The sequence below is a fragment of the Micromys minutus genome (assembly GCF_963924665.1).
Source record: "Micromys minutus genome assembly, chromosome: 8".
NCBI lineage: Eukaryota > Metazoa > Chordata > Mammalia > Rodentia > Muridae > Micromys > Micromys minutus.
Window position 1 is genome coordinate 59,245,595 of NC_137977.1, and position 26,378 is coordinate 59,271,972.

General features: G+C 49.2%; 1 protein-coding gene across 2 annotated transcripts in view; it reads left to right on the plus strand.

Annotated features, from left to right (window-relative positions):
* MYO5B (myosin VB) overlaps positions 1–26,378 on the plus strand; it is a 288,648-nt gene that overhangs the window by 249,596 nt on the left and 12,674 nt on the right. Inside the window, exons 24-35 of one of the 2 annotated variants that reach the window (XM_080920007.1) lie at positions 272–405; positions 1,427–1,546; positions 2,217–2,354; positions 5,878–5,943; positions 7,260–7,499; positions 8,459–8,559; positions 13,211–13,288; positions 15,895–16,093; positions 18,042–18,135; positions 20,127–20,270; positions 23,988–24,139; positions 25,662–25,751. In XM_080920007.1, coding sequence (XP_080776133.1) covers positions 272–405; positions 1,427–1,546; positions 2,217–2,354; positions 5,878–5,943; positions 7,260–7,499; positions 8,459–8,559; positions 13,211–13,288; positions 15,895–16,093; positions 18,042–18,135; positions 20,127–20,270; positions 23,988–24,139; positions 25,662–25,751 — 1,556 coding nt within the window. The remainder of the gene's footprint in view (positions 1–271; positions 406–1,426; positions 1,547–2,216; positions 2,355–5,877; positions 5,944–7,259; positions 7,500–8,458; positions 8,560–13,210; positions 13,289–15,894; positions 16,094–18,041; positions 18,136–20,126; positions 20,271–23,987; positions 24,140–25,661; positions 25,752–26,378) is intronic. The other variant, XM_080920008.1, reaches the window with a different exon arrangement.

Consider the following 26,378-nt stretch of genomic DNA (forward strand, 5'->3'; position numbering starts at 1 on the left):
GGTGGGCGTGCTCGTGTGTACCAAGAGTCTCTCTCCCTGCCTTCCTGAGAGTGGGGTCACTCATCTTCCTGTCTGAACCCTTGGTTCAGAGTAATGAGCCCCTCCTCAACTCCACAGTAGGTGAGAAGTATGAGAGACACCCCCACAGCTTCTGGGACCAGCCTGTGGTGGGCAGCCTCTCCACAAGGGATTAGTCAGACTGCTAGCAGGGCATGCGCATTTGAGGATCCCCTCCGATGCTGAAACCCAGCTTCCCATGCCTGCTTTCCAGCTGAATCTTCACAGAGCTCCGTGGAGGAAAACCTCCTGATGAAGAAGGAACTGGAGGAGGAGCGGTCCAGGTACCAGAACCTCGTGAAGGAGTACTCCCAGCTGGAGCAGAGATATGAGAACCTTCGGGATGAGGTGACGATCCTAAAGGGAGGCAGCTCTGATCCCCAGTGGCAATGGCTTTCCTTTCTGCCCTGTTAGACATGGCTGTATAACCCTTGCCCTCTGGCACTGCCATGCTCAGTAAACAGGAGTGGGGGTGAGGACCACTTGATCTTCCCTTCCTACGTGAACTCTGTGGTCAGGAAGCTGCCAGCTAGTGGTCACTTCCTGAGGATACTCTTTCTGAAAGCTGAGGTCTTATTGAGATCTTGGGAGGTTCAGAGTTATTTTCCTGTATGTGTATATTGTCATCTGCTCCTTGTTCTAGAAAATTCCACTGTTGAGACAGTGGTGTGGTAGGCTCTGACCTCAGCTGCATTGGTCCATGTGGAGCAGAGACCCTGGGAACCTGATTGGGTCTCCTAGTCTCTGACAAAATACGAGATATTTCTGTGACATTTCAGGATCCGACATTCTTCTTTACCCATATGAATCCTCCCTCCCGACATACATATTCAACATCAGTGAGTTAGTTGCATGGAAACCAGGAAAGGAATCTGAATAGGAACTGAAATAGAAATCTATAAATTCCACCAAGCTCGGCTTTCACTCTAAAGACAAACCAGCTGCCAAAAAATAAATAAATAAATAAGCCGAAAGGTCTTTTTAAACGAATGTCATGGAAGGTACGCTCTATTTCTAATTACTATCATTTTCACGAGCAGAATGGGGTGGAAGGAGAGGCTGTACGGGGTAGGGTTGCAGAAAAGATTCCTTCCAAGAGCATGGAGAAGGTACAGTGTGCAGTCCAGGGGCACAGCTTGAGTAAAAGGCTGTTCTCTCCTCGCTTTCTGGGTGTTAGAGGTTGTAGCACGGGTGGAGTATTTGCCTGGCGTACATGTGTATAACTGTCCACCCACTGTTCTAAGAAGCGGCACTCCCCACATCTGTTGACAAGAGAAGCAGTGGCCGATCTCCAGGGCTCCTTGAGAACTTACTTTGCATCAATATGAGCTGGTTATGAGTTGTCACATTTTTTTTTCTCCTTGAGCAGCAAACTCCGGGCCACAGGAAGAACCCATCAAATCAAAGTAGCTTAGAATCTGACTCCAATTACCCCTCCATTTCCACTTCAGAAATCGGAGACACTGAGGATGCCCTTCAGCAGGTGGAGGTAAGTCTGGGGCAACTGTTAGCAGTTGCCCTGTGGAGGACATTTGATTGCCAGCATGGAACTGCCCCACGGAGATATACTATTAAGTCGGTGGTGGCTCAGGGTCCAGGGCACAGATGTTGACAGGATCACTGGGCTGCTGTGAACTCACTGACAGATGTCGGTGCAGCGAACTTGCTGTCAGACGTACGGCGCAGCATCTGTGCAGATGCCGTTTCCATGTAGATAGGGCACTATCATTCCCACAGCTCTGTGGCTCACAGGCAGCGAGGCTGACCCTGAGCTGTGCTCTTTACATGAGGTAGAACATCATCATGCTTCCAACATGTCAAAACAGGCTAATAATATGTGCCTGCTAATAAATATCATATACATTGCCCACTGTTCGCATTTGTTCTTAGAACATGTGGTTGGTCATTTTAAGTGGCTCACACAGGAGGAACATAAATGGCTGAGGCAGAGGTTACGGCAGAGAATAAGCCGGCAGCACCAGCTTTCCTATGGGAAAAACTAGTGATTTTGGCACTGGCTCCGTGTTGGAGGCAAGGATTGGTGTCGGAGAGGAGCAAGGAGACAGATGGCTGGTACAGAGGTGGGCAGCGAGGCCTGGTGTTTCCTGGAGCATCTGTGCTGTGAAAACCACCTTCTGGGCACCCCTCTTCCCTCACAGGAGATCGGCGTAGAGAAGGCAGCCATGGACATGACCGTCTTCTTGAAGCTGCAGAAGAGAGTGCGGGAACTAGAGCAGGAGAGGAAGAAGCTGCAGGTGCAGCTAGAAAAGGAACAACAGGACAACAGGAAAGTGCAGGTGCGTGACAGCTCCGTGAGCCCGTGGGGTCTCAGTGGTGTTGGGCTCCGGGGCTTCCTCTTGTTGGAATCAAATTGATCCCTCCTGTGAAGGTCTCACCCCACTGCCTCTGTGCAGGCTTCCTGAGTGTCCCAGGGCAAAGGATGTCCACTGGGAAGCAGTGGGCAGTCTGTGGGAGCTTGTGCCCGGAGGACTCGCATCAGGCACAGAGAAAATAATGCAGCAGAAGTCAAATTTAGCAGAAAAAGCCTACCACCCTTTGGTACCTGGAATCTAACGTGAGCTCAGTCACCTGGCTGAGAGTCGGAGGTAGACCCTTCTTACCTACGGTTGTGTCTTTCCGTCATCACAACTGAAGACATCCTTACCTCTTGCTTCTTGAAACTTTACACCTAAAAATAATGTCTTTGTCTCAAGGGCTTTTGGGAAACCTAAGCTATACACACAGAACTGTGCCAGTATCAGGCTCACAGCAAGAATACAAAGTGGGCGTTACCAAAGAACATAGAACCAGCAAGATGTCCCTCAGTATCCATGAAGGCTCTCGCTGCCAAGCGTGCTGGCCTGAGTTTGATCCGAGGGATATACACATGATGGAAAGAGAACTAATTCCTGCAAGTTGTCCTCTGGTTCTCACACAAACACCACAGCCTTGGCAAGCCACAACAGACACACACATGCACATACATGCACACACACGCACACATACATAGTCACGATGTATAGTTTCTTCTTTTTAAGACAGGTAAAAATGCAGGAGACAAACAGCCATTGGGGATTTAAATCCGCTTTGGTGTAGCAAACGTAGCTCAGGTGCAGAATAAAAAATAATATTGCAGTGTGGCTTTGAATGCCATTGATCACAAACCTATCGGCTCTGCCACAGCAGAGAGCTGTCAGGGGATAAGAACCGCTTTCTCTTGCTTTGAAGTTGTGAGGAACACTTCTCCTGGGATTTTAGTCCAGTTCTGAGTCATATCACTAGCAGATCTGTTCTCAAGCCTAAGCTGAAGATTGTGGGATTTGACTCTCCCCCCCTTTCTTCCTCTTCCTCCCCCTCCTCCTCCTTCCATGACCCCATGACCCCCATCCTGGACCTAGACTCCTCTTTCCTAACACCTTTCTTCCCTTTCCATTCTGATGTGCTGCAGACTCTGGGGTGGCTTGCTATCAGAGCCTGGGGCAGGGTGTTGTTTGTTTTGTCTTGTCTTGTTTAATAAGCATAAGTGAAACGGTAAATCTTGGTGGTGTGAAGTCTCCAGGCGGATTAGTTAAGAGTGAACAGTGAAGGCATTGGGTAAATAAATGACTTCCAGTCATAAGGAAAAGCTATCCTGATAGACAAACACAAATCAAATACTAGACAGATCCTCTTTGAGTTGTATTCCCCAAAGCCCTATTTTATGTTGAAAATGCACATCATTAAAATGTTATTTGGTCCCCCAGCCTTCCAGGCACCCTAACTTAGCAACATTGCATCCTTAGGGTGTTGGTAGTTCACCACCATGATCACTAGGGACAATAGAGAGCTACCACTGCTCTGTGCCACTGGTGAAGCTTGGATTGCAAATCACTTTCCTGGGGAAAGGTCAAAGTTCAAAATGAAGGACAGTTCCTGGTGCATGCTGGTTGCCCTTATGCCATCTAAAGTCAAGGGATTTTAAGTCAACCATGGTAAGTCATGGACGGTCTGTGTGGATGGCATTAGATACGCCTGGCACAGAAGTTTTATATACTCTCCCGCGCCTACAGACATGATTCCGCATTTCAGAAATGCCAAATTGCTTTGGAAGGTTGCCTTCAGAATTGGCCTGTCTGGATACCATGTAAAAGGGAAAATCTCAAAATATAATCCCCAAGTAAGAACTGTAGGCTCTGTCCTGTGTGTTGTTGCCCACGACAGGGGAGAGGGTAATAATGTGAGATTCTCTATCATGCCCTGAGGTTAAGCATGCAGATGATAAGGTTTCTGAGTCTTCCTTTCATTCCAGAAGGAATCTTAAGCCACTTAGAGTGATGTAGCCCCAGGTCCCCGCCTTAGAGGCCTTACAGTCGATACAGTCTGAGTGGGTGCCTGTGAGTGTTCCGTCCTTGCAGAGTGACTAAGCCACCATGAGAGCGGGCCCTCTGTGCCTGCCAGCCAGACTGCTCCCATCTATCCAGTTCCTTTTCCCCTACCTAGCCTTGGCCCCTCGGTGATCCCAGCAGACTTAGAAACATGATAGCACAGCCCTTCAAGTACGAGTATGTGGTCCTCTTACCCCGAGGGTCTGATGTACTCAACATTTAGAGGGGTTGTGTCTGTGCCACACAGAACTCAAGCACAAGCCAGTTACCTAGCAGCAGGAGTGCTGACTCGGTCAGTCTCATGTGGTAGAAGGATACAAGGCAAACATTGGTATCTAGGCAGGGCTCTTCCAGCTTACATTGCAGGAAGCTATGCAGCAACCATGCATGTCCTTCATCTGGCAGAGGCTGCAGAAGATGCTCACTCTAAACTCAGACACCCTGGCCCACCATGGCAATGACAGCTTTACCTGGACTTCAGGTTGCGGGGACTTAGACAATCTCGTTAAATGCCCCATTAGGGCTTAGTTCTAAAGACCCATGTTCTTCAGGGATGTCTCCCCTTAAACTCATTCCAGGCAATTAGGAAGTTGTTTGTGACCCCAGTTCAACGCTAAGGACTGCCCATATAATCAGAGGTCCACAGCTGACCCGAGTCCTGGTAGACTTGTTATTCCAGTTACCGCTACCCAGAGCCACCAGCTTTGGCATTCTGAAGTCTGTTGTATGCACTGTATACCTACTATGAGCCAGCTGCTAAAAGCTGCTTTGAATTACCTCATGAGTGCACACCACAAAAAAAAAAAAAAAAAAAAAAAAGACCATGGGAATAACATTAATATTTAGGTTGTATAACTCTTGGGGATGCTAAAACAAAATATTTTCAATCCAATTACTTATTAACAAAAATTTGATCTTCCAGAGGCCAGAAGTTCAAAGTGAAGGTTTTGATGTGACTGTCCCCTGCAGGCAGTGGGGAAAACTGTCCCATGACTTTCTCTTGGCTTTTGGTATTCCTGACTTGAAGCTGACTCCAATCACACCTCAACGTTAATATGTCCATCTTGTCTGTCATCTTGTCTGTGTGCTCTTTCCTCTTAAAGCATTAGGACTCACTTCACTACATCTCCTAAGACTGTGTTCCCAAGGGAGGTCACATACACAGGGAGAATTTAGGACTTATGGATACTAAGGTTGTATCATTTAACCCTTGATGTGGTGTTTGTGATATATCTTCTACCTGTCAGCACCTGTGAGGACCATGTGATAGCGTGGGGGCAGGGAGGAGTTGTTTATGGGGGGGATTCATGGTAGCCAAAGTACTGGGCTTCTCTTTGGAGGAAGTGGAGGTTGCCAGTTCTTTGTGCAAAAGCAGACTGAGGAAGTTTGGCTCTTAGAAATGTCTGCAGAGCGTGATGCCTGTGTTCTGTGCTCACCTTTCTGTTCTTCTGTGCAGGTAGAACAACAAAACAATGGAATAGATGTGGACCAGGATGCAGATATAGCCTACAATAGTCTGAAGGTAAGCCATCTGTCCTCTGACAGGAACATAGGTGGATGGGCTTCAGGAAACCGGGTCCTAAGCTTCCAGCCTGTTCTCAGCAGAGCGATAAGCAAGTGGCTCCATTTCTACACCCTCACATCTTCATCTGTAAAACAAAGGAGTTTGTGTTTATACAAAAAGAACGCATGCTTTCCTACGTGATACACGTCCAGTTAAAATAAAATGTGGCCCCAGGAATAGAATCACTTTGAAATAATATCCAGATGTAAGGCAGAGGGATGGCTGACATGGCAGGAAGAGGACAAAACAGAACAGTGGAGACTTCAGGCCACCAGGAAGAGGGAAGAGCTATCAGACCAGACCCTTTCCTCCCAAAGACTTCACAGTGAGGCCGTTTCAACAGTCCGCTGGTCACTAACAGGAAACTGTTATTAATTTGCTAATGACCATTGCACAGAAAGACATTGAGTCATTTCTGTCTCTTCTCCCTCCCAACTTTTTTCCACTATGGTAAAATATATACAGCACAAAATTTACCATGCTCGCTATTTCAAGTGTATACGAGGGTCAGTAACGGAGGATACATTCATGGTGTGTGAGCAGCGCACTGCCGCTCAGCCCCGTAATTCATCTTCTGAAGCCTGTCTCTACTGAAGACTCTGCTCCTCCCTCCCACAGCCCCACACAGACACCATTCTACTTCCTGTCTCTGTGCACCGTCTCGATGCCTCCTACTGTGGAGTTGAGGCATTTATCTTCTTGTGACCACGCACAGCATTTAGCTGAATGCCTTCAACATCTGTTCATCTTATACGTGTTGGCATCCTGGCTCAGGAACTTGAGTAGCTCTGGTCCTTCAGCTGGATCTGCCCTGGCTTTCTCACTTAGCTCATACAGATTCTGCCCACTGGAGTTGGCTCCGTCATCCTGGGACTCTGACAAACATATCACTTTATTAAAAGTTTTTAGAAAGTCACAAACCAAATGACCACACAGAAGTTTTAGGAAGTCCTGTTATTAGCAGCATGTTGTTTACAACTTTGAACTTGAGGCTGGGCATAGCTTTGCTCTCCAGCACTACATATGTACGTTTCATACATGTACACGCGTGTGCGAGCACACACCCACACGCATGCACACGTGGCTCTCAGCACAGCATTTCCACAAAGAAGAATTTCGTGGTTAAATGTGCTCAAAACATGCATTGCATCCTGGGTGAATGCTGTAGACCCAGTGCGTCAGAAGCATGTCTCTCAGAACGTGGGGTAATGAGTTTCTAGCTCTAACTGCCGATCCAGCAGAGCATCGAGGTGTGCCTCTTGGCTGTCTTGCAGAGACAAGAGCTTGAGTCAGAGAACAAGAAGCTGAAGAATGATTTGAACGAGCTGCGGAAGGCTGTGGCTGACCAAGCCATGCAGGATAACTCCACTCACAGCTCCCCGGACAGCTACAGCCTCCTACTGAACCAGCTCAAGCTGGCCAGTGAGGAGCTCGAGGTCCGCAAAGAGGAGGTGTTGATCCTCAGGACCCAGATTATGAATGCTGACCAGCGCCGACTGTCTGGCAAGAACATGGTAAGGAGGCTGCAGCCATAGCTGGGCTTGTTGGAGTGACACTGAGCCATTAGGCTTGTGGGTTTGTGTGTCTTTCCTCATGGAGGTCTTAAACCTGAAGGACAGGACTGCTATCTTGGGGGTCTCAGAAAGCAGCACAAGGGGTTAGTGCCCTTTCTTCATGACCTTTTGCAAGAGGGGCAGCTAGAAATGTTTAGAATCTACTGGGTTTAAGAAAATGATCTAGGGGACTGGAGAGATGGCTCAGCAGATACAGGAACTTCTCTGATCTTGAAGAGGACCTGAGTTCAGCTCCTGACACACACAACTGTCTATAAATCCATCCCCATGTGGCTCTGATGCCATCTTCTGGCCTCCAGAGGTACTGCACCCACATGTACAGCATGCTTTGATTTAAAAACAAAACAAAACAAAACTTTTTAAACAAAATGTTCAAAAGAAGCACAACACAGATAGACAATCTCAGGGCTGGTTTTCGTGCCCTGTCTCTTAATTTTTGTCTCTGGGAAGATTTCTCTATTGGCCTTTACAGGTGGTCTTCCTGGTTGTTTCTGATGGTCTTCCTTCCAGGACAGATTGTCCAGTGAGAGAGAGGGATTAGAGTTTACCTGGGCCATCCAATGGGCTCTACCAGGCTAGGCCACTCTAGATACAGGCCCTGGGTGTGGCTTGAGGGATAAAGAATTTCAGTTATAAGGCTTGAATCATGTCCTCTGATGCTTGCCCCCCCCCCCATGCTTGCCCCTGTGCCTCATAGCCAAGCCTTGCGAAGGCTGTGTGTCCTTCCACCCAAGATGTCCTTTTGAAGCTGTTCCCTGTCTGTATTTAACAGCAGTTATCTATTTCTCTAGGTCTGCCTCTTTTCCCTAAAAAGACATTGATACACTTCCATATTAGAAAGCTCTTTCCTAGAAGTTGTACAACCAGAGTGTTGTTTGTTTTAATTTGGGGTCTTCTAGGAGCCGAACATCAATGCCAGAACAAGTTGGCCCAACAGTGAAAAGCATGTGGACCAGGAAGATGCTATTGAGGCCTATCACGGGGTCTGCCAGACAAACAGGTAGGGCCCACCTCTGAGCTGTACCTGGAGAAGGTGACAGGACTGGGGACAGCAGGGGTCATTGTCCAGCCTAGCGTGTCACACAGCCTGTTCCCCAGGAACTGGCCATCTACCCAACATTAGAGAATCATTTGTTGAAAGAGAAGGCCCTGGGAAGCCTGCCAGAGGAAAGCATTTGTTTAAAGTTGTTGGAAGCAGTGAGCTCTTCCGAAGGCCCCAGAAGGTGATGCCTGAGTCGGCCCCCTCTGAAGCACTTAAATGCTTCGGACTTGCAGCAGACGTGCTGCTCCAGATGAGGCCTCAGTTTCCTCAACCCAAAAGGATTGAAGCTGTGTGTGTTTCGGGCACACAGCTGGCCTATAGCTGAACCAAGGTAGAAACAAGGAAGGCTGGCTTCCAGGCTGCACAGCTTCCCTCCCTCCTCTGTCCCCTGCATGGGAAACCTGGGGGGGGGGGGAGATATGCAGCCAACCCCCAAGTCTCCCTAAAAAAGAAAGGAGGCAATGAAGGTGACTCCCTACGCTAAAGTCTGCATCGTCTTAAATTATCTCGGGTGGAAGATAAGCAGAGACGGCTAGAGAAAGCCTCACAGGTGGTGTTGAATTAGAAAGCAAGCCGGCAGCTTATCACTCCCATCTCCAGAGCCGAAACTGCTCCCAGCCCTCTCTGTTCTTTCCTGCAGCCGTCAGGAGACTAGCCCTCCATCTAGGTCTTTCCAGGGGCTGCTTAATGCTCCGGATTTTGATTATCCTGCAATAACAATGGAGGTGATAAGGCAAAAATAGCCTTTACTATATCTTAGAATAGCCCCATGCTCAGAAAGCTCAGCCAGCAACAGGAAGAGCTGAGAAGCCGAGTAAGAAAAGTATGGCTGCGAAGAGGGGGAGGGTGTGGGGACACAGGTCCCCAGTATCTGCCACATCAGGCACCATAAAATTTGTCTTTTTCAGCTTTGTTCCAACCTCAGCTTTGAGAAACTTTTGTGTTTACTACAAATCCAAGCACTAAGTGGGGAAGCAGTTGGACTGTTAGGGAAGGGAAGTAGGGCTGTGATTCTGGGGAGCCCAGACAGGGACCCTACTATGAGAAGGGGGCTCTGAAGATAACTTTGCTGTGTGGTTCCTGTGGTTGGCCTGTTGTTCTTTACATACGTATGAACCATGTCTTGCATGTTTGGTCAAGTGGTGTGGGTCCCTTTAGAATTTTGATGAAATCTATACCTAGAAAATGTGTACATATCCTAAGTTTGGGCTAGACTTCTAAGATTCCTGATGTACTAACTAGTCCCAGGGACAGTCCCTCCAAGCATCTGTGGTCCCTCGGGTTCATACCCTTCCGCTTGCTGAGTTTCATGGCCTGTCAAGATCTGCAGAGAGCTTCCCTCTGCTGTCTTCCCCGCACTGCGAGCATGCAGGAAAGCAGTGTGGAGGGCTGCTCTGGCCAGAGCTCTCAGACTGTGGAGCACCCCCTCCTGCTTCTGCAAGCTCACACTTCCATCTTGGGAGTCAGGGGCAGCCAGCTTCGTTCTGACCACTCTGCCTGTGGAAGAGCTAAGGAAACGTAACTGCTGTGGAAGTCACGCTTAGGGCCTGGCATCTGTCACCCTCTTCCACCCAACTTTGAGAGGACAATGGGCTGTGGACTGGGTGAAAAGCTGCTGCCTCCCCTGCTCAGGCCCTCCAGGTCACAAAGCTGGGTTAGGACTTGGGCACTGAGTATGGCTGCAGTGCAGCTTAAGTCTAGCTTCAAGCTGTGCTCCTCTGACCCCTTCGGAACACTTCCATCAAAGCCAGGCCTGTAGAACTCCACGGTGTGTTCTTGGATCTATCCTTGGGACCCAGGAAACAGCAGGAGGCCCCAGCACAGAAAAGCATTATTATTGCCTTTGGCTGGTTTTCGGAAAGACAAACGCAGGTGGGGTTTTCTTTGCGCATGCCTGCACAGTGCATAGCCTAGTTCTGAGGGCAGCCCCCCACATGTGGCCTCTTTCCCTCTCTATGCCTGTGCCCCTGGTTCACTTCTCTGGGCCCCCAGCAAAGATCCTGGGCTGCTGAGAGAAAATGCAGTGTAGGCTAGATAAATAAATACCCACAGAACCCTCAGGAATCTTCCTACAGTCAAGGAACTGACCAGACCCGAAATGGCTGGACATATGACAGGGTATAGATGCTTGGTCCTTTTTTCCAAGGTTTGCAGAGGGAAGCACATCTTCCCTCTGAGACCATTTCTGTTGCAGGACCTCTACAGCTAAATACTTGTGAGGCCATCCAGTTCACTGTGTTAGCCTGTCGAAGAATCAGGCCTGGAGAATGTCGATGAGCATCCATTCCCCGCGGGACTCCAGAGAGAGAGGCAGGGCCTCGTATATTTCTGTGTTTAGCAGGCTTGTGCAGAGAGAGAGCTCCATGAATATCTGTTGATTTCCTGAAGCCACGCTGATTGGGGTTTCCCCTCATCCAACAGATGTCACAACCTTCCCAGTTACACTCCTTAGCACAGGGTAATGGGGAACTTCGGGCCTCTTTCACCTAGGAGCAAAGGTTCACTAGTTTTCAATTTACTCACAACCCTATTTTCAAATGTGGAGTGTCTGAGCTAGACATTTATGTTTTACCAGAGTCTATGATACCCAGCATGTGGCAGAATTCAGATTTCTATTGCCCTGTGAAACTTGTAACATAAGGGCTGATGCTAACTTCCAGGAGGTATGTCCAGGCATCACCCATGTGCCACTCTGGAAGGTTGGAGAACTACAGGTGTGAGGTAGAATTCTCAAACCTAGCAGTCCTTCCCAGGAGCTAATGTCCAGCCAGCAAGGCAAGGGAGGCTTCGGATAAAGACTGGGAGAAACCTGGGTGTGCAGCTGGGTGCCAGAACTTCCAACTGGGTACTTCCAAGAACTCCTGCAGCACAGGGGCCTCCTTTGGGGTAAAGCATTGCTACAAAGGACTTTTGGTTGATGCAAGCCTTAACATCTGAGAACAAGAAGAGAAGATATCAGCTCCTGCTCAACACAGTCTTGGGTCCTTAGGGATTTTCTGGGGCATATAGCTTTCCCAGCACACCTAACTGCTGGTTGACACAGGAAGAGAAAGCAATATCTGGTTGGCTTAGTTACTTTTCTATTGCTGTGATAAGACACCATGACCCAGGCCATTAAAAGGAAAAAGTTTCTTTGAGGCTTACAGTTTAATAGTTAAGAGTCCATGGCCACCGTGGTGGGAGAACATGACAGCATGGTCCTAGAGCAATAGCTGAGATCCTACATCTTGATCTAGAAGCACAAGGTGGGGGGCGGGGCGAGAATGGTGAATTCCTTTGAAACCTCAAAGCCCATTCTCAGTAACACCTCCTCCAGCAAAGCCCCACCCCCTCATAGTCCTTCCATAACAGTTCCACCAACTGGGAACCAAGTATTCAAACGTATAAGCTTATGGAGGTCATTCTCATTCAAACTACCATAATGGTAAAGCTCCAGGCATTTGCCAGGCAGAAGGCTTGGATAGGAGTGTTCATCAAAATAATCGGCATTCAAAACTGGCACCACAATGTTGGCAATAGTCTTCCTTACTGCCCTGCCACATGTCCAGGAGTTTCTAACACTTAAGAGGTTGGCCTTAGGAACAGAGCCATAGAAAGGTCCCAGAAGTGCATTAACTAACTCCCGCCCACTGGACTTTCAGAGTGGCAGTTGATGCACCACCACTTGAGCTAGTAGGCAACCAGCTAAAGAAGAAGACTGTATAAGCAATGTAGGTATGGAGACCTTCTGCTACAGGCTAGCTCTGGAAGGATCTGAAATGGATATTTTCAGCCTCTGAACTTTATCCAAAACATGACAGGGCACAATAGTAGCTGGTGATCGGGGTTGTTCAGTTTGCTGTCTGAGTTCTGGGATGGGCTGAGTGGCCTTTCTATTAGTCAGTGTGGACTAATTCCTGCACATGATTCATGCCCTCCATCTGGCCTTTAAGGATGCCTTTGCTCAGGACTTGGGGGGCAGGAGGGCATTGAGCACAATGACCTTCAGAAGCTACCTTGGCTGACATCAGGCAGAACACACAACCAACAGAAGATACCAGGGACCTGGTTTCACAGGTTGACTGGACAGAGATATAGTGTGTAACCTATACCAAGGGAAGACATCATTCAGTTCTCAGCCTGTAAATTTGTAGTAGTCAACTTTAAGCATACACACACACACACACACACACACACACACACACTTGGTGTATTCTCCTCTAAACCTGTCTTTTTATACTTCTCCCTTTCTTTCAACTCTTTCAGATAGAAGGAAGCATGGGGAATGTGAGATGGCCTAGCCTGGGCTATTGTATGGCTGTCTTGTTTGTAGTTACCAGAACAAGTACAGCTTTTTGCTGTCTTTGGCAGTGTGTAGCTGATCTGCAGCTATTGGTGGATCTCTGAGACCACAGTGAACCCCTTTCTCAGGCACTACCTGAAACCTGGGAACTCAGAGAGGGTAGGGTACTGCCTGCTAGCACCTAGAGTTTGAGAGCCAGATCATGAGAAACAGCCCACAGTCTGAACCCTTTTCTTGACCCCAAGGCTTGGCTGTAAGCTTCCCAGTCTCTCTGAATGCCTCTCCTCCTCTCCACCGGACAACTCTTTCTCTGTACTTCATTTCTAGCCAGACTGAGGATTGGGGATATTTGAATGAAGATGGAGAACTCGGCTTGGCTTACCAAGGCCTAAAGCAAGTTGCCAGGTCAAACATGTTCCCATCTTGTATGTGCTTTATCTGTGTGCCTGCTCATGTCTATGTTCCCCGTTTTGGCCTGAGCACCTGTGAACGTCTGGGGCACAGTTCACATGGGTTCCCGACCAGCAGTCCCTAGAGGCGTGCTTTCATCATTTTGTGTCTGGGCTCTATAGCTGACACCAGCAGCTCTTTGCTCAGGTCAAAGTGGTGCTGCTAGGTGGCCCACTTGAACCTTAGAGACCACATGGCACAACTCTTGGTCTACGGGTGGAGGGGTGGGTTCCTGTAGCAGTGAGAAAAAACTGCAAAGGAAACTAACTTGTGGATCTCCTGGGCCTATGCTGCTGACATACTACATTCCTAACTCTTCGGGGATGGCCAACAGGGATGGCCAACGGGGATGGCCAAAGCCTGGTTTGCACGCTGGCTGTGCGGCAAGGTTCCTTAGTGCGTGCTGTCTGCACACAGCTGGTCCCGGTCTCAGGGACTCCCCGGGGTTGATGACAGCCAAGTGCTGTAGGTGCACTGTGCTGTCTGACTCCCCTTGTGAGTGCAGCCCTGCAGGTTTAAGTTCTGTTTAAGTAGACGGACAGTCAAACCTTTGGTATCAGCAACAAAACAGAGCCCAGTTTAACCAGGGGCATATGCAGAGCGAAGACAGCACAGAGGCCATCGTACCCTTTGCCAGCATGTGACTCTCGGAGAGCAGGGGCAGAACTATTCATTTGTTCTCAACAGGAAGTGGAGGGCTTGTTTCTCAAAGAGGAAGCAGGCTCAGAGAGGTGGATCCTTCTGTCACTGGGTGGTGCTCACACCTAAGCTTATGCTTGTCCTGCTGCTGCTGCTGAGATAATGGGGATTCCTACATGGCAGTGATAGGAACAGCACATCTCCTAGTGCTGCAGCCTTTGCTGGGCTCCAGTGTGGCCCCACAACCTGAGCAGGGAACATCTGGGTTGCATCGCTTATTGTCAAATGGTGGATCAGAGCAGGGCCTGTCACATAGGGTCACCATAAGGAAGAGGATTGCCACAGGTAAATCTGGAAAAGGCAGAGAAGCATTGGCTGCTGCCTCTGTTTCTACTCTGGTGGTTCTTCAGTGAGGTCAGAGTCCTGCCAGTCAAGTTTGTTTTGTTGGAGTGGGAACCTGGGTGCACACTTCTAGAGTACTTCTCATATCTGTCATGAGATTGGATGTTGCACAAAGAAGAACCGAGCCAAATGCATCAGACAATAGCACACAGGAGACCTTTCAGATGCCTGGATGAGAATCTTACTCCTGCCGTAGAGCCCTGAGCTGAATCCACATGAGAGTAAGACAGGCACATAGTAGGTCAGATAGTGGTCCTGGTTGGAACCAACCAGTCCATGTCCTCTCCTGTTGACTTCCTGTCTTATACTGATGAGTTTCAGTATGTCTTGGCCAATGTCAGATGCTGTCTAAATACTGTATGCTAACTAAAATGCTGCTGCTGAACTGTCTCCCAACACTCGGGTGTTACTGCCGGTTTCCTGTGCCTCTTCCCGTTGCCCACCTTTCCTCAGAAGCCTTTACGCATCCCTGCTGTGGAGCTGCTTAACGGCCTAACAAATGGCTGCTTTTGCCGACAAAGCCGACTCCCCACTTCTGCTCCCTCTTCTCTGTGGTAGTTGCTATATCCCAGATAGAAAAGGCATGATGGCCTTGTCATCAGGACACTAGGAGGTGTTCCTGGTCACTGCCCTGAGCAGAAACTTCACTCTGTCCCAGGTGAAGACGGGCCCAACTGTGTTCTTCAGAACCCCATCTACCATGTCCCTTTTTGCTGAAGGTTGCCACACTAAGTCAGATAGCTAGATCAGACTATCAAGTCCCAGAAGATGACCTATTGCCCCTGGCCATGTGAGGGTCAGTGCCCAAGGTGACATTGCTGCTGCCTCTGCTAAAGCAGACCCAGGTTCTCCTTGATTGCCTGGTGCTCTGGCAGGGACCTCCCCTCAGCCTCTCCAAACTTCCTCTGATCTTTGTTTCTTATGGCACTAGTTGATCTTAAACATTTCCCCAAATACTCTCAGCTTTTTAACAGACAAGAGGGAAAATTTATATAAAAAATAGTACACATGAGATAAAGTAGAATATTAAAGATAGAGAGGAAAGGCAAAATATTAGTTCTTCTTTAAAAAGTGGAATCTACCAAAGGAGAAATAAACTAATATAATCAGCTCTGTATCAGTGTCTTGTCTTCACAAGGAAATCCTTACAAGCTTTGGGGCAGATGTTGACACCGCTATTTTAAGGCACTATGAGAAATTTACTTATGGTAATGGCATATGGACATGGAGACAGTTTCTAAATCTCAAATCCATCTGCACCCATAGAACTAAAAAAATAAAAATGAGGGTGGCCAAAGAGGCCTAAGTGCCAGGGTGCCTTTGGCCTTGGTTTCTGGTCATCTGAGAGGATCATCAGTTGGTCTACTTGCCTGATGAGATCTCCTCGCTGTGTCCATTCTTGTTGGGGGTTATATGATTGCTCCTGCTTCGTGCTTGGCTGCTCCTGTTGTGTTTGTCTGTAGCCCCTCATGATGGGTGCCCCCCCCAGCTACATGGTGACCTGGCTCCTCTGGGTATAGGTTGCTGGAGGCACAGCTGCAGGCCCAGAGGCTGGAGCATGAGGAGGTGGTAGAGCATCTCAAAGCCCAGGTGGAAGCCCTAAAGGAGGAGATGGACAAACAGCAGCAGACCTTCTGCCAGACTCTGCTGCTCTCCCCAGAGGCCAAGGTAGAGTTTGGTGTCCAGCAGGAGATATCCCGGCTGACCAATGAGAACCTGGTAAGTGGCCACGCCTACAACCGTGGGTTGTAGCTCTTGGGATCATTTCTGGACAGAAGTAGAATCAGGAGCTATCAGATGGGCAAGGGTCATGTTCTTAGCCCGACAGCAGAAACAGAGACAGAGAAAACTTGCCTGTTGATGACTGATAATTGAAACAGTGTGGGGCTTGATGTATTAAAATAACAATGTCCATGTACAGGTCAGAGATTCTGGCACATCCTGGCGGGGACAGCTTGCCTGTGCTCTCTATGGAGATGGAAGATCCAGTTGTCTCAGGGTTTTATTTCTGTGGAGAGACACCATGACCAAGGCAACTCTCACAAAGGACAGCATTTAACTGGGTTTGGCTTACGGTTTCAGAGGTCCAGTCGGTTATCACGTAGCTCTTGGCTGGTGCTCCAGCAGCTGCCTGCGTGCGCCGCGCTCACTGCTATGATGATAACGAACTACATGATGATAATGGCCTTATCTATTCTGGCCTGTCGGAATCTTGGCTAAAGGTTTTCAAGACACTTCAGTCCTTTGCACCAACTGGGTTCTTACAGAGTCCCTGACTTGTTACACACACACACACACACACACACACACACACACACACAGAGAGAGAAAGAGAGAGAGATGTTTTCTCCTTCCCTCCTCTCCTCCCCATTCCTTTCTTTCTCCCCCTCCCCAGTGGTTGGGCTGTCACTCCTGTCCTTTAGACTCGGTGAGTGTTTACATACTTCTCACTCTGGGAAGGGTTTTTCATGATCTGTATTATTTACTTGTCCATGTGTCTGTCTGTCTATCCATCTATTTATGATGAATTCTACCACACCTATGTGGAAGTTAGAGGAGAACTTGCAAGGGTCACCTCTCCCCCATGTAGGTTCTGAAAATTGGGCTCAAGTTCATCACGTTTGGAAGCAATGCCAGTGCCCACTAAACCAACCTGCCATTCTCTTCCCCTTTTAAATAAAGTCCCTCAAAACACCTATAATTAGAATTATATACAAAGCCTTTAGCTCAGGCATTGATCTTGTAACTGACTTTCTTCGGCAGGCCTACCTTAAAGACAATTCTTCCTCTGACCCCCACAGATGCATGCATTCCCAATGTGTGTAGGCACTTACCCCACACAGCACACACAGACACATAAAATTAAAATAAAACCTTTAAAACAGTGTCATCCAAAAGGTTCTATCTTGGCTGTGGAACACTCACCCCTAGCACACACAGTGCCCTGGGTTCTGTACCGATCTGTAACACACACAGGGCAAGACTCCACACCAAGTAGCTTTCAGAGGATTCAGGATTGTCTGTCTGCCTCTGCCTTCTCCGTCACTATAGTTACCTAGGCTTGGCTTGGTGAAGAAGCAGGTTTCTTTTCCTCCCCGCCTTCCCTACCTCAAGAACCACCTCCCAGCTGGATAAAGGCAATAATGATACTAAAGTTCTTCCAGGAACAGCTTGCTGTTCTAGGTCCCAATGGGACTGACTTGCCTCCAGTGACGACGGTTGCTAGGGATTAGGGCCACAGCCCCTGTCCTGTCTGGCTTCTGGTCCCAGAAGCCTCTGTTTGGCTCACTGACTCTTGCAGCTATGTGGTTGGATTCCCACACCTCCACCCTGAGTGCTGCCCTCAACTCCCCTGGATACCTAGGCTGGGCGTCCCCTGAGGAGGCTTGGCTTAGGGAGCCCCAGGATTCCACAAGGTGCCCGAGCGCCCCAGTGGGAGGAACTCGCCCTGGGAGTTCACTCTGTTATTGCAGGCAGAATGAACTCTGACTCATTGCCTTGGCTCTGAGCAGGTACTGAGTCTGTGTGAGGTGGCCCTACTGCTCCTACGTGAGCAGGCTCCTCAGCCTCTCTGAGCTCCTTTGTTCCCGAAAGAAACTTTTTTTTTAACGTTTCCTTCAGGGTGAGGCCAACATCTTCTTCTCACACAACAACTTTATTCTTTCAGGATTTTAAGGAATTGGTAGAAAAGCTGGAGAAGAATGAGAGGAAGCTGAAAAAGCAGCTGAAGATTTACATGAAGAAGGTCCAGGACTTAGAAGGTAGTGTGCCTGGGTGTGCATGAGGCGGAGGTGACCCTGCCAACCTGTGGGACTCGGCTGCCTGCCCTTCAGCCCACTGTCCACTTCATGAGTTTCCTGGTGGCTGTGCCTGTGCCAGCCATGGCATGGAAGAATTTAGCTGCTGAGAACCCACATCTCCTCGGTGGGTAGGGCCTAGAGAAGAGACCCAGATTGAGCAGGTGTGAGCCAGGCTGGAGGCGAGAGCCACACAGGTGTGTAGTGTAGTCAGAGCAAGGCAGTCTGGCATGAAAGAACACTGTGACACAAAGACCCAGGGCCGTCACTGTACGCCACAGGATGTCACAAACTTCCAATTTGGAGTCTAGATGGCGGGACAGATAGCAGCCTCAATCGGTTTCCGTAGGCCCCAGGAATGCCCTTTCCTGTGACTATCGAACCCTCTAAACACTCCCTACCCTGCTTGTTACCCTCAGGTACCTCATGTCTCAGATAACCCTCTTCATCCCTCTACCCTCAGCTAAAGAACCATCATCCTATGCTGTCCTGAGGCCACAGATCACAGGGTGTGTGCCCACTGTTTCTATGGCGTCAGAGGCAGCTCTGCCCATGCCAGGCAACCTCTGACCTTTTCTCAGTTGCTGGTCCCCCTGCACTTGCCCCTGTGCACATTTCATCTTCTGATCCTCGGGTGGTCATTGCCCAAGTCTCTTGGCTTCCAGCTTATCCATTCCACTCAGTCCAAAAGACTTACCATCCCCATCTCCACTGTCTCAGTGTCTGTGTCCTTACTCCCCTGTGACCAGTCTTCACCCTCCGTTCCCAGGTGACTCAGTAGCTCCCCAGAGCCTGCCTCTGCTCAAAGCACTGTCTCCTCTCACCTTCCCAGAGTGAAGTCCCAGCTCTTACCTAATGCCCCTCTGTATGTGCACGTATGTGTGTGCACATACACAGAGCATCCCCCAACCCATTACAAATGCTCACGGAGGGGGGGGATCACTTACCCTGCTCTTTCCCCGTTCATCTAGAGCAGTGGTTCTCAACCTTCCTAATGCTGTATTATTTCATTGCTACTCTGTAACTGTAATTTTGCTACTGTTACGGACCACAATGTAAATATCTGATATGCCACCCCAGAGGGGTTGAGAACCACCGATCTAGCGCCTGGGTTGATGGACCAGCCTCGTTCTTGCCTACTTCCTTTCCTCCTGCTTGTCTCTCAGTGTTCACCCTCCACCAACACCAACGGTGCGCACTCTGGGTTGGCTCCTGGCCAAGATGCATCATCAAGTGTTTTTTTATGTAAATATACAAATGCATCTCCTCAGCAGGACTGGTGGGGGTGAGACTGGGGACTGCATAGAGGACCTGTGTGCTGATAACAGTACCTTCATACTGTTGGTACCCAAGTGTACAGTGAGTAATATTTGGAGTCACGGAGTCACACTGCCCTCTAGGCTGGGGGAAAGGTCTGAATGAGGTTGGACAATTTCTTGATACTCCGATAAGTACCCCTAAGATGTGATCCAGATAATTGTGCTTACATGGGCTGCACTTAGCATGCTCCCCAGCCTCACACCACATTTGGATTCCAAGTTTCTTCTCCACTGGCATCACCTTCCCCACCCCCCAGCCAGCCCACAACTGTACCATGAGTGTCCGGATGGCCCGTGCTGCGGTACACACATGGAACTGGGGAGAACAGTCCTGGCTGGCTCTTCCTCCCTCCCTGCTTGGTAGAAGGAAACCTCTTGTCAGCAGGGCAGACCGAACATGGCTGCCACCACTTCTTCTATTTTCTCTGGTCCAAAACCTACCTGTTTTCCTTCCTTCAGTCCATCCTCCTCCTCATACACAGTGGACCCCAGCACAGGTGCAGAAGCCCTCAACCCACAGCTAGATAGGTTCAGAAACAGATCCATAGAGGGTGAGGCCCAAGCTGGGGAACCCCTCCTACAGGCCTCATCTGCATGTTCTCACTGTGTTTCTGTCCCCACCCCATTCTCACGTAGCTGCCCAGGCATTGGCACAGAGTGACAGGAGGCACCATGAACTCACAAGACAGGTCACAGTTCAGCGGAAAGAGAAGGACTTCCAAGGCATGCTGGAGTACCACAAAGAGGACGAGGCCCTCCTCATCCGGAACCTGGTGACAGGTCAGAACCTACAGCGGTGTGGGTGTGCCCATCTGCATCTCTCTTTCCCCTCCGTTTCTATTCCGCCAACCCTCCCATCTCCCCAGTGGATCATATAGTCCCCTTCTCTACCTCACACCCACCACCTCCCTCAGTTCCTGTCTCCCTGATGCTCTTCCAAAACCAGCTTTGCAGTGGCTCGGGGAAAGAGGGTCTCAGTTCTGCCAGATGCCACGTGGCTCCCTGATTGGTTAACTCTCCCAGCATCTGTATCAGTAGGCACTAGACAAATCCAGACTCCATGCGGGAGGATACCGAGATCATTCTGGGAACTGTCCCCAAGTCACGGGGGGGATAAATAGTGGGTCGAGAGTTCAAACATCTTCTAGTTACAGTTTGTTAGTGCTGTGCAGTTCAGCATGCATGAGTGTGAGCTCTGGAATTGCACAGCCTCTGTGTAAGCTTGCCCCTTTCTTCCCTGGCCATGTAGTTAAGGACCCGTGTTCTCCTATGTGATGTCTGAATAGCATGCTGTGAATGCTAGAAGCTCGAGGGCCAGCAGCTTCAGCTGCCCCAGGAAGGGCAGGCTCCTTCCAGCTTGGTCCTCACGACTAGAACTCTTGCTACCCACTTTCTAGCCCCATGGAAAGAGAAGCATTTTCCCTGTTGAGTTAGAGGGGAGCCTCCTGCCCATGGGGTCACCCTTCATGGTTGCCCAGGTAGAAGGTCTGTGTCCTATTTGCAGGTCCTTGAGGCTTATGTGAAGATAGTTCTCTGTGGCCAGTCGCAGATGCCACCTTCAGGGATGCCATACCATTCTCGTGGGAGCCAGTGTCCTCACTGACCCTGGTCTCCTTCCTTTCTGAGCTCAGCCTCATCAGCTGTCAGTAAGCCTCCTTTATGCTCCATCCTTCAGAGCCAGGAGAGGAGTCCCGTTGGGCAAAAGGAAGATTATCTGGTGTCTAATCCTATACTGCTAGCTCTCTGTGATACTGTAGTGTCCCCATCTGTCAAACAGGGTGGTGGGACTGACCCTGCCTTCCCAGCACATGAACTAGACAGAGAGCACACTGTGATCTGGGTAAAGATTCCCCTCCCAGACATTAGAACCCCTGCTGAGTACAGGGCCTAGGCCAAGAGCTCAGGAGGAATAGAACATGATTTCCACCTAGCATGGTTCCCCTTCGGTTGTTTGATTTGGGTGTTTTGAGTAACTTGCTGATGACTGTTAAGCTCCAACAACTATATGTAACCTGTAGCGAGCAAACCTTCACTCGGTAGTGAATAAGTGTACAGTATCAGAGTTACATATACAGTATATATGCTGAGGAACTCAGTAGGACTGTGAAATTTCTAACCAAAATAAGTGTGAGTCAAGGCTCTTCCCTGCTCACTGCTTAGACAGCTCTAGGTGGTCACCTCCTACCTAGATACCAAGAAAGAGTACCTCATCACCTGCCCTTCAGACCCCTCCACATATACTGATGAACCTCTTATGAACCCATCACTGGCTAGTTGCTTTAGAGAAGAGTAGAGTTGTAATCCTCACCCTATTAGATGCTAACATCTGCCTAGAAAACAGAATCGAGTCTGTTCTATCACAGTAGAACATTCCAAAGCAAGGCAAACTGCTTAAATCTGCACATCGGTAAAGCTTGAAGTAAGACATTAGAGATTGGACTTGTGGGCCTATAAAATGCATTTTTTTTTCTTGGATGAACATTCCTGGCATTCTAAATAGGGCAAAGAGCCGATCTATAGCCATTTGCTGAACATAGAAAATGCCAGAACGTTAACCATATATCCGAAGTATTATGGCCTGTAATTAACACTAACTGGATTTATTTGAAAGAATGGTGTAACCTGTGTATCAGTTGAAGATACAAGCAGCCCAGCCCCACCCCACCCTTACCACCTTGATGAATGGCTAGAGGACACTGCTGGCCCAGGGAGAGAGTGGGTGTGGGGAGTCTTTCCCACCCATCATCTTAGCCTGCACCAGGCCTCTTCCTGCTGCTCTGTCTCTCAACACGACTCACTACTTTAAACCTGTCTCATTAGCTCCCCAGGATACTAAAATCCATCTGACAGTTTCCCAGGGGTGTTAGAAGGAGGGGCAGGGAGCTTGAGTTCAGCACAGGATCTGCCTGCCTCTGCCTTCTGAGTTTATAAGGAGTCACAGTCTAAGGCAGGGAAAGGGGTAGAAGAGAGGAGCTGGAGAAAAAACAGGCCAGATTGAGCATGGCTTCCTCCATGTGGAGAAGGCAGAGCAGACTGTGGACTGCTGGACCAGTTCAACTGTGAGTCATCCGGACAAGTGCTGCCAGGTAATCATTCCAAACTGACAGCTCTGTACTGCTCAAATCAGCATGCCTATTACGATTACACTCCACCATAAAGAGAACTCAAGGCAGGAACCTGGAGACAGGACTGAAGCAAAGACCAGGGAAGAGTCCTGCTTACTGGCTTTCTCCCTGTAGCTTATTCGCCTGCTTTCTTATGCCATCCAGGGATACACTTAGCATGGTGGACCCTCCCACATCACATCCACGGACACAGACACACTTAGCATGGTGGTCTCTCCCACACCATTCACTGATCAACAAAATGCCTCCAGGCTATTCCACAGGAGGTGTTTTCCCAATTAAAGTTCTCTCTTCCCAGATGACCCTTGCCTGTGCCAAGTTGGCACAAAAGCTAAACATCACACCCATGGACCAGAGATGCTTTCAGCCCTCTCAGCCCTTGGACAACTGGCTATCATTGGAAATGTAACAATTTGCTATCAGATACAATGTTGCTAAATTCTCCTGATACCAATCTTCACATAACAAAGAATCCACTGTGCTGTCAAAAGTTCAGGTGCCAAGAAATAGAAGCATCCTCACCCCATTGCATGACCCAGGTTCTATTAATGGCTTGCCTCTCTCGCTGTAAGCCCCTTCCTGAGGACCATGGCATGAGTTTGTAACTTGTAGCCCCTTTATCCATGTGGTAGATAAATCACTGGGGACATGTTTATTTTACTGCTGCAACACAAGCACCTAGGAATGTGGAGTGGTGTTTGTTTTTAGTCATGATTTTTCTATGTAGCCCTAGCTGTCCTGAAATCTCAATGTAGACCAGACTGACTTCAAACTCAGAGACCCACACCTCCCTCTGCAGCGAGAGTGTTGGGATTAAAGGTGTGCTCCACCACACCTGACCGGGCCATACTTTTGCTTTTTGACCAGTGTCTGCAGCTGCTGGTGCCTGGGTGGATGAGGGTGTACACCAGTTACCTCTTGAGATAAGATACCGTGACCTAAAACAACTCAGAGTTCATTTGGCTTACAGGTCCAGAGGGCTAGAGTCCATACAGGCAAGGAAGGCGTGGCCTCAGTGACCTGAACAGGAATCTGGCTGATCCTATTTCATCTGCACACAGGAAGGAGAGAAAGCAGGAAGCAGGGCAAGGTTATAACCCTCAAAGCACCCCACAATGATGCACTTCCTCTAGCCAGGCCCCCCCACCTTACAAAGGTTCCATAACTCCCCCCAAACAGCACCAGCAGCTGGACACTCAATGTTTGAATACAGGAGCCCATAGGGGTTTCACACTACCACAGTTTACCTTATTCCTGAGGAATGGACTCATGCATGAGCTCCAGAGAAGTAACACCAGCATTTCTTTTTGAGACAAGGACCCTGACATTCCAAGTGTTCTAACAGACCTAACTCATATGTTGTTGCTGTTAGACCTGAAGCCCCAGATGCTGTCGGGCACCGTGCCCTGCCTGCCTGCATACATACTCTACATGTGCATCAGGCATGCGGATTACACCAACGATGACCTCAAGGTACACTCGTTGCTGAGCTCCACCATCAATGGCATTAAGAAGGTCCTCAAGGTAAGTGAGGAGCCCAGTTCCCAGTAGCCCTAGCAAAGCTAGCGCCTCCCTTGCCTCTGAGTCTGTGTTCTGCCGGTTATCTGGGATGCCTAGCGGTTCTCCGAGCAGGTCAGGGCTGCAAATGTCAGGAAAGCACAGAACTCCATGTGGGCCTGCAGCAACCTCCCTGCAGAGTCTGTGCTTCTGGGAAGACCTTTCTGCCCACTAGGATAGATGCTATTGAAGTGTGCTACCTCTGAACCGAGGCTAGGAGCCCAAACTCTCTCACCATTCCAAGGGTCTGAGGTACACTATCCTGGTTGGTGGCCCAGCAGAGCTGCTGCCATTCATAGGTTTACAAGGTGAGGCAGACTGGGCCGGAACTAGGCTGCTCGCAGTGGTGGGGGTAAAACAGCCCACGAATGCCACCTTAAAGTACAAGATTCTTAGCAAATGTGATAGCAGCTGCTTGCTTCGCTGGCTAGCCTGTTTGGGGGCTAGGCATTTTTACAAAGGAGCTGGAGTCAAGTGGTAAGAGGGCGACTTTAGAGGGAGATTAGACCTCAGTGACAGTGACAATCCTACATCAGAGGCTGATTCAGATTCTTCCTGACACTGCTGCTCCCAGGAGGCAAGCTAACCTCAGGGGTCCCACAGCCAGGCCACCATGTCTGGTCCTTGAGCTTGTGAATGCCTGATTTGAGAACAAGCTCGCCTTGGCTTCTGGCTGCAAGCCCTTGGCAGCTGCCCTGCCTTCCCTGACTCAGGCTTTATATACAGTGTTATCTGCTAATTGCTGCAGATTATCCACACATGTACATGGTGAGCGCTCTCAAATGTGTGTCTCTGAGCCTAGATCTCTTTTACAAGCTCCAACTGGAGTCTAAGGCAGCCTAGGACTACAACACTTCCTTAGGGAGGCCTCCATGGCTCTGAGCTAGATTAGCCTGTTCTGGCCCATAGCCTACGTGGTCAGCCTCGTTTTATTGTCATGGCTCATATCATGGCCATTTAAATCATGCCAGGTAAATAAATTTACAGAATGGGCTCTGAGAAGTCAGTGGATGCAGTGCAGAAAGTGATGGATCAAGTTGTATGTGGTTGGTTGCTAAGCAGCCTTGGTCACATGGTTTATTGCCACTGAGCATCAATGGGACACCAGTGTGCCTTGTACAGCTCAGAGTCAGAGCTGGCCAGTCCAGGTTTCAGACCAGACTAGACCCCGGTGCTGCTGGGCCTAAGTTTCATTTGCAGCACTCAGCTTCACGGTCTTCACCTGTGGGAGTCAGCGGGATCTTCCCGTGTGTGTAGGGACATCCATCCCTCACCAGGAAATGGGGCTAACTCTGACTGTACCATCTCAGGGAGTGGAGGTACGACAAACCTCTTAGCAAGGGTTGTCTTTTCTGTGTCTGGAGAGTGGACTGCATGCATCGGGCTGCCCAGGAATGCTGGGTAACACAGGAAACACAGAAAGGGAACAGGACTGGAGAGCTGTGTCAGCCAATGGAAGGTGCTCAGGAGTGTGCTTTTTTTTTCACAGAAGCACAATGAGGACTTTGAGATCACATCGTTCTGGTTATCCAACACCTGCCGCTTCCTTCACTGTTTGAAGCAGTACAGTGGGGATGAGGTGAGGAGTGAGCAAAGCACCCCAAAATGGGGTGCTTTTTTATCCACTTGCAGTTTGGGGTGCTATGAATCCCCCTTAGATGATGACTGTAAGGTCTGTGAGGCACCTGCTGGGACCTCGGTTATGGGAATCCTTTGCAGGACTGGGTTGCAGCACAGGTGACTCTGGGCTTCGATGGGCTCAAGAAGCCCAAAAACTCAGGAGATAGAGCAGGTATGGAGATTGGCTTTTTTAACCACACAGGGCCAGAAAGCCCCTTGACTCTCTAGAGGACCCTTGTGATGTCATATATTTCTAAAGCTGTCCCAGAGGAGCCATATCAGTGAAGACTAAGAGAAAGGTCAAGTGCCTAGTGTATCCAATTGTCTCTTGGGCTCTGTCCACTTCAGAATAAAGATGCCACCAAAAGAGACCTTCCCCTATACAGAACCACATGGCACAAACTGATGTCGAGGTCCAGCTTCATGCTTCCAGCTTGATTTGATTCACTGACCTAAGGCTGTCATTTTGTGTCGCACTCTGGACCTCTTCAGTCCAGCTTTACCTAGACTCACATTCCTCTCACTGGGGTATGGCCATCCGCCATGCTACCTTCATCTTCATGGCGCATAGTACATGGTCCAGTTT